The 8574-nt window shown below is 33.6% G+C and overlaps 1 protein-coding gene across 1 annotated transcript; it reads right to left on the bottom strand.

The window, feature by feature from the left end:
* Window positions 1–5360: 5360 nt before the first annotated feature.
* Window positions 5361–8262, bottom strand: LOC107816694 (growth-regulating factor 1-like). Its single transcript, XM_016642435.2, has 4 exons — window positions 7980–8262; window positions 7003–7444; window positions 5998–6443; window positions 5361–5678 (listed from the first exon to the last, which is right to left on the bottom strand). Exons 1-4 carry the CDS (start codon window positions 8167–8169, stop codon window positions 5671–5673), a joined length of 1086 nt encoding a protein of 361 aa, XP_016497921.1. The 5' UTR covers window positions 8170–8262; the 3' UTR covers window positions 5361–5670.
* Window positions 8263–8574: the final 312 nt, after the last annotated feature.

Below are 8574 nucleotides of genomic sequence, written 5' to 3'. Positions count from 1 at the left end.
GATTTTGTAGACTTAGATTATGCAGGTGATCTAGACAAAAGAAGATCACTGAAAGGCTATGTATTTTGCATCGGTAGTTGCGCTATTAGTTGGAAAGCTACATTACAACATGTAGTAACTTTATCTACTACCGAAGCAGAATATATGGCAGTGACCGAGGTGATCAAAGAGGCTTTATGGTTGAAGGGTCTATTTGCGGAACTCAGTTTACACCAAGGTGGTATTACCATTTTCTGTGATAGTCAAAGTGTCATTCACTTGACTAAAGATCAAATGTATCATGAGAGGACGAAGCACATTGATATAAAGAATCATTTCATCCGAGAAACCATTGCTGAAGGAAAAGTCTATGTTCAGAAGATCAGCACTAGAGACAATCATGCTGACATGTTCACAACACCTCTTCGAGTGTCCAAGTTCAAGCTTTGCCTGAACTTGATTGATATTTATGAAGAATGATTTTGCCCATTAGGGTTTTTGCGAAGAAGGTGGAGCAAATTTACTATATATAAGCCGAAATTAGGCCAAGGTAGAGATTTGTAATATGACTATTAATTTAGCTTCTTCTCAAGTGGGGGCAAATTTTCATGACATTTGTCATGACATAATATCCACTATAACAAAATTTGTGAATCATGACATTTGTCATGACATAATATCCACTATTAGGCTAAGTTTTTCTTGCTATAAATAGAGAAGATTCTCCCCATTTGTAAACACACTAATTCAAGAGTTTTTCACTCTTGTCTTTCTTTCTCCTCCTTTATTTTATTATAGAGTATTTTTGTAAGAGAGTGAATGTTGGGAAACACTTGTGTGAACCCTTTCTTTGGAGTGATCTTGTGAGGTTATTCTCTTGGGGTATTTGGGACTAATTAGAGTATTTACTCTAATTTTGTACTCTCTTTTGTACTCTTGTTGGCATAGTAAAATTGCTCCTCTCCGCTTATGGGCGTAGGTCACTTTGACCGAACCACGTTAAATTTGTGTCTTCTTTATTTTCTTTAATTGTCGTTATTATCAACTTGTATTGTCTTTGTTATTGTCATTATAACATTGTTTGGCTAAATACCGCACTACTCGGTTTACCGATCCTAATAAGCTTACCAGTAATACTAGGACTATTTATTCATGATTCGTAGTTATTACATATTGTATCATTCGCGTCTGTTACCATATTACATTGTTGTTATTATTGTTTGTTGTTTGGTTGCTTTATTTTCATATTTTCTTGAGCCGAGAATTATCAGAAACAACCTCTTTATCTCTACAAGGTAGGGGTTAGATTTGCGTACGCACTATCCTCCACATACCATATTTATGGGATTACACTAAATTTGTTATTGTTATTATTGTTATGAATATTCCATGGGATAAGATACCTAATGCATGTGACAAAAAGACAAACACAAATGACACCCAAAATGCAAAAACATGCATGTCATGCACCTATTTAACATGGCATGCAGATAAATTTTTACCACAAAGATAAAAATAAATTCCGAAAGTGGGAGGATGAATCATGGTTGGAAGTCAGTTTTTGGATGACTCAGCTGAGCTGACAAAAAAAAAAAAAAAAAGCAGCAAGGTGCAGACTGCAAAATTTGCAGAGTCACTGTGTGAGTGGGCTTCTTCTTCTCAGTTTCTCACCTGTTTCTTCCTGCAAATAGCAGCACACGGTACAAAATATAAAGCTTTTAAACACTTCTCATTAAATCAATTTACTCATCTCTGCAAATTACCGATCGACTGAAAAATATTACTCACTGCTCCGTTCTAATTTATGTAAACTTGTTTAACTAGGTATGAAATTTAAGAAAAAATAAAAAATTTTAAAAATTATGGTCCTAAACCAGTCAAAAAAAGGTCCAGAGTATTTGTGTGGTTATAAAGCTTCTCATTAAGGGTAGAATTGAAAGTTTAAGCTAAATTATTTTCAAATTTAGAAAGTGATCATTTTTTTTTAACAGACCAAAAAATAAATAGGTTGAGATAAACCGGAACGGAAAGAGTAACTTGAATGAAATGGTATTAGGGGTGGTAAGTGTTACGTGTGTGCTCATGCCCCGGGGCGGACCTATGCAGTAATTAGAGGGGTCACCGGTACCCGAAAAGTTCGGCAAAAATTCCGTATATACATGTAATATGTCTTTTAAAAATATTAATAGTGACACTCGATATACAAAACAGATTTTGTTTGAACACAAAAATGCACCTGCAATCTTCAAATCCCGAATACATTTACCTCTCCTTATGGTATGGGTCTAAATTTGTTTTACTGGTCAAACACCTAATAATTTGACTTATTAACTATCTGATATCATGTAAAGTGTATAATTGTCTTATTTAAAAAAACTCACTGATTCATTACTGCAAATTTGTGCTTAGTAAGTCTATTAAGAGATACTCTTTTCATTCCAAATTAAAAGTCACTTCAGCTCAAAAAAATTATTTCGAATAATAGTTATTTTAGGAATTCAAGACTAAATTTACTGATATTAAAAAAATATTAGTAGTTCTTTTTAATAAGGAATTTTTTTATTCTCTAAGCTCAATCTTATACCACAAATTTTAAGATTAAAGAAGAATCTGAATCAATCCCTGCACTTTTGACAGAGCAGTTTTATCTTTCTGGTGCTATATTTCTGTACATCTACTCATGTGGACTGGTCTAGTCATTACTCTACTCCTATAAATTATAATGGCTCAGAAATAGACAGTGTCCTTTTGCTACAGTGTTCTATTCTGTCCTATTTTGACTGCTCTTCTGCTTCTGCACCCACACTTCCCCCCTTGGTTCCATTCCCAATGTCCATTTACATTTATTATTATTATTTGCTTCTCTAATTCTATTCATTTTTCTGTACTATCATCTCTATTTACTTCTGCATTTTTTCACATGTTTTGTCCACTCAATATGATTCCTATTCAAGTTAATACCATTATGGTCTTTCTTTGCTATACTATTCCTTTAATAAAGTTACTCTCTCCGTTTTATTATTTAATATGATTGTGTTTAATAGTACTATACTATGACTTTTATGATAAAAAGAATTCTTAGAAGTTAGGGCTAGTTTAGTAGGAGGGACAAAAGATAATTAATTTCGGAATTAGATATGAGATGAGGTTATTCCATGTTTGGTAGGGATAAAATCGTGGTATAAATAATTTCGAGATTAGTTATTCTGGGTTTATAGTATTTTTTTTATCTTTATAGAAAGATGAATAACTAATCCCGAGATAATTAATTATAGATAACTTGTTTCCAATCCAAACAACCATTTAGTTTTAAGATTGTAATTTGAAAGGGAGTCTTGGAGCAATCAGTGGCGGAGCCACATTCAACCAAGGGGTGTCAATCAACACCTCTTCGCCGGAAAAAAATACTTAGTATTGCTAGATAATTTTTTTTAATTTATGTATATTTACTACACATTGACCCTTCTTGATTTTTCGGTGTATCTAATTTTTTATATTTTGACACTCCTTAGTGAAAATTCTGAATCTGCTACCGGGAGCAACGGTAAAGCTGTCTTTGTGCGACCTATAGGTCATGTGCTAGAGTCGTGACAACAGCTACTAATGCTTCCATAACGGTAGGCTATCCACATTATACCCTTAGGAGTACCGCTTTTTCTCCAACCATGGGTGAATACATAATACTTTATTTACCGGATTGAATTTAGTTGATGTTGTTCAGACGCACAATATAATCCGTTTGCATGACTTGTTGTTATGTAAGGTTCGTATTGGTGTATGTAAATGCTGTAACGTGTTTATTGAATTTATATTGTGATAAAAGGTGGTCGAAAGAATGAGTCATTTACTTAGCCAAAAACATTTTGCAAAAGCTAAAACAGTATTTCCACACGTTTTATCTGAGCTAAATATTGGCTCAACATTATCAAATGTTGCTCTTCTTTTTTTAGATTCTGTCCATTATCTTGTTACCTAGCTTGATTGATATTCAAAGCCTAAAATGCTGACACAGAGATTTGTATGATCGGAATCGGATACCAAATCATTTCTTACACTAGAGTAAATGTACATTTATATTGTGATGATCAAAGACGGAGTTAGGTCTTGAACCAAAACTATTGGGTTTGGCCGAATTCAGTGGGCTCATGCTGGCTCCGCCCCGGGTGATGATAATAATGAATCACGCTATAACTTGTCTTATTTTTTTAAGTTTCAAATTATTTTATGAAAGTTATCTGTAGCTATCTTTTAAGTGGCGTGAAAGTATAGTGTAAATATTTTTACACGTATATAAGTTCTTATTTTTGCATGGCCAACATTTAAAGACCTGGAGATCAAATCCTTTCAGATATTTAGACACGAGGGCCAATTGTTTTAGTACTGCCCCTAAAAGTGAAATGTTTCTTAGGGGTCAGCGTTTTATGTCCAACCCTAAGATATTCAAAAGCTTAGTGGCTTAAAGTCGATACAAAAGTTACATTTTTTTTATAATCTTTGAGATTCTTTCTTGAACCCCAAGAAAATCCGCAGCTATCTTGCCATAACTTCTATCCTTCGGATGAGCACTCTGTGGTGAGCGCATTGGGTAAACCCCCACTATCTAATAGTCTGCAAACCACACTAGAAATATAAAATATACTAGGCAAACCTTATGCGACAGACTCAGACCCAAAATACACTGAGGGTGGATAGATCCGGGGTATTGAGATTCTTACTAGGTCAGAATGCATGTGCATTGAAACAGAAGTAATTAAATGTAGATATAGTCTAATGCAGGACCATATAATAATAATATTAATTTCTTTTACTTCTTAAGTAAACCTTGATTTGTACATGAGTGTAAAAAGGAGCCAAATGTGTGAGCAGCAGCTTTATGTTAATATTAAAAAAACCATAAATAAGCATACGATAACAAAAGAATCCAAAATAGCAACATGGGTACCAACAAGGAGAGTGGTAGATTGGTACCTACTTCACTCGGCTTTCGGATTTGTCACGGAACCCTTAACGATTTTTTCAAATTTAGTCGAACACTAAGGGTTTGTTTTGTTGGAAAATAAGTTATCTCATAATTAATTATCTCGTAATTAGTTATCCCATTCTTTCATAGGGATTAAAAAAATATTACAATCTCGGGATAACTAATCCCAAAATTAATTATATCACAATTTTATCTCAACCAAACGTAAAATAAACTCATCTTAAATTTAATTCAAAATTAAATATCCCTTATGCGCCCAAAGTGGGAAACAAAAAACAATGGGGCAGGCACTAGTTCAACAGCAAGCAAAAGTCGTTGAAAGCAACCCCAGAAAAAGACCAGAAGAAGATATTCAACACGTCATATAGACTGATAAAAACATACAAACATGTGGCAAAAATTAGCAGAAACCTGGCTCAGCTCAGACAATTCAAACATAACAAATACAATAGTAGTACTAGTAATATTAGGGAGGGGAAACGAATACAATGCTGCTGACAACCAAATATTACCATGTGAAATGGCTCAGTTAGCCAGATACCAAATACTTGTAATTTAAAGTACTACTACACTTACATAAATTAGAAAAAAGAACAGTTTTCTCAGAACATACAACACATGGTATACGGAAAGTTACGTCAGAAAAAGCACCGCCCCACCACCATTGAAGTAGTTAGTACTCTTTTGGCCACTTCTTTGATTCACAAAGCTCATTTCTCTGCAAAAACAAAGTTCAACTATTTTGGTCAAAACAGAAAAATTTTGGCCATAACCATGTAAAAGTTAAAAATAATAATAATAATAATAATAATCTGGTGCACAAATCATGACGTTCAAATAGGGTTCAAGAAGGATCGCACCCAAGGGACATAACGTAAAGAACCTACCCGAATGCAATCATAAGTGGCTACTTTCACGGCTCGAACCCGTAACTTATAGATCATACGGAGACTACCTTACCGTTGGTGCAACGCTCCCCTTCGACCATGTAAAAGTTACAAAATGAAGAAAAAAAGGAGAGATTCTTGATAATTTACCATTAGTGGTGATGAAGAAGTCATGTGAGGGATTAGGTATTGAAATTGAGAGTTGAGTTTTGGATAGGCCAGAAAATTTATCCTCAGAATCAAGCCATGAATCTTTGTTGTCTTTTGGCCATTCATCAAAAAAATGGTGCATTACTTTCTTGGGCTGCTGCTGCTGATCTTCTATTTTCATACTTTTGACATCATGAAAATACTGTTGATGATCTTTTGATGATTCATTTAAGCTTTGAAGTTGTAAGTAAGAAGAAACTGAGTGTCCTGTATTTTGTGATAGAGAATAAGTCCTCTGTTTCATTGGTGAACCCATAGTTAATGGTGACAATTGCCAAGTATCATCAACTGAATTTGAACCACATGTACTTCTCACTGTCCCTGAAGTTTCTGAGAAGAAAATATGCTCATCTACATCCTCCTTCATTCCATCTCCATATCCATTTCTGTAAACCACAATTTAACCAAAAACCTCAAGTTTATACATAAAAAAATCAAGTACTATGTACTTTGTTTCATTTTGTGTGACACTCTTTCGCTAAAGTAATGATAATTTTCTTTAAATTTTTTGTTTGGCTCTTAATGATACGCTTTTTATAGGCACTGAATGTCATGGCTTTAAGCGGTCATACATTGAATGGTGGCCAACCAAACAACTTTTATCCACAAATTATATTATGAATATAGAAACTTATATTGTGTATATAGATCAAATATTATTTTTCACATGAGGATATTAAATCTTGAACACCTTTTGTGAAATTCCTAGCTTCACCATTGGCTTTAAGATCTCAAATCTTAAAAAATATTTTTTTTGAACTCCATACTAAGTCAACAATACCACATAAATTGAATAATATGAAAATTTTAAAAAGTACATAATGTTACGGCCGATTTAAAATAACAATTTCAAGAATCTTTGTTTTTTAACTCTATACTGAGTCAAACGATGCCACATAAATTGAACAATATGACAAATTAAAGCTGTTAAGTCAGAAGTTAAACCTGGAATAAGGAGAAGATTCCAAACCAATGGCAGCAGGGGATGGTCTAGAGGAAGAAGAATGAGGATAAAGGAAAGGATATTGGTGGGGTTCATGAGTTGAAGTAAGATAAGAAAAAGAGTGAAGAGAAGAAGTGGGGCTAGAAGAGGAAATATTGTTTGTGTTTTTGTTGATTGATAAGATGGAAATTGCTGTTGGAGTTGTAGTATTAGTAGCAGTAGAAATAGGTCTTGTTGTAGTTGATGTGTTAGTTGATGTTGTAGTCATAATTTCCACAGGCTTTCTTGAACGGTTTCTGCCTCTGTGCATGTGTCTTTCACAGTATTTGGAATCTGGATAAGCTTCTTTTGAACATCTCCATTTTTTACCATCTGTTCTTCTACATCTCCCTGGCTCTGGATCTATTTTCTTCCCAAATCCCATTTGAAAACAGTTCCATCCAACTACACCAACAACAAAAAAATCCAATTTTTTTTTTAAAAAAAATGGTCTAACACAGATGCATATCTCAACATTTCATGCATAAAGATCTCATCTTTGACTTATTTTTGGAAGTAAACTAAAAAAATCCAATCTTTACATATTTCAAGATTTCATGCATAAAGATCTTTACTTTGAGCTAAAATTTGCGAGTAAACTAAAAAAATCCAATCTTTACACACCTATATACAAAAAGGTACTACTCCCTCTGTCCCAATATATGTGACTCTCTTTCTCTCTGCCGAATCAAACACCCCAACGTTAGGACGGAGGGAGTACATATTTCAAGAATTGTATGCATAAAGATCTTTACTTTGACTTATTCTTGTGAGTAAATTGAAAACAATCCAATCTTTACAAATAATGTCCAAACACAACACAACAGAAACATATATACACACCTATATACAGAAATATATATGCATAAAGATCAATACTTTAACTTGTTTTTATGAAAATACTGTAATAATGAGATGAAGGGTGGAGAAAGAATAGTACTGTGGTGAGGTTGGTGGAGAATGAGCTTTGAGGAAAGTGAAGAATCCAAGCTTCTTCTGATAGTATAAAGAAGATCAGGTGGAACAGGCATTCCAGAAACCATGTACTTGTAAATAAGAGCTTGATGTTCAAGTTCTTGCCATTGATTTGCTGTGAATGGAAATCTACTTCTTGCTGTAGTACTCATCATTTATCACAAATTTCACTTTAATATTTGAGAAGAGAAAAGGAGAGTGGTGTAGTGAATAAAAGGAGCTCTTTTGGGAAGAGAAATATATAGTCATTCTATGTCAATTTAATTATGTGACACTCTGAATTTTTTTATATTCACAATTTTTAATTTTGATCATGTATTTGATACTTTTTTGTATTTTATCAAAAACGGCATATTTACCGTAGGGGTAAGGTTTTCGTAAGGAGGTAGGATTTTAAGCTTATCGTTTTGATATTCTAAGCATTTTAAGTTATTGGGTTTCTAATCTATTAATTTATAAATAATTAATGAATTTTTCAAGACAAATATAGGGTGTGAAACAAAGCTACTGGGTTCGCCGAACTCGTAGCTATAATACTGGCTCCGCTCCTGCGTACACTC

The sequence above is a fragment of the Nicotiana tabacum genome, chromosome 2 (assembly GCF_000715075.1).
Source record: "Nicotiana tabacum cultivar K326 chromosome 2, ASM71507v2, whole genome shotgun sequence".
Taxonomy (NCBI): Eukaryota; Viridiplantae; Streptophyta; class Magnoliopsida; order Solanales; family Solanaceae; genus Nicotiana; species Nicotiana tabacum.
The sequence above is the reverse complement of the archived record's forward strand: the minus strand, read 5'-3'. Positions and strand labels throughout refer to the sequence as shown.

What these genes read in the sequence shown, in the direction of transcription:
- LOC107816694 (XM_016642435.2), bottom strand. Translation starts at nt 8,169, where the DNA reads ATGATGAGTACTACAGCAAGAAGTAGATTTCCATTCACAGCAAATCAA. An exon ending in TCTCCACCAACCTCACCACA is followed by an intron (nt 7,445 to 7,979) that starts GTACTATTCTTT and finishes TTGTTGGTGTAG; the next exon opens with TTGGATGGAACTGTTTTCAA. An exon ending in GAATCTTCTCCTTATTCCAG is followed by an intron (nt 6,444 to 7,002) that starts GTTTAACTTCTG and finishes TGTGGTTTACAG; the next exon opens with AAATGGATATGGAGATGGAA.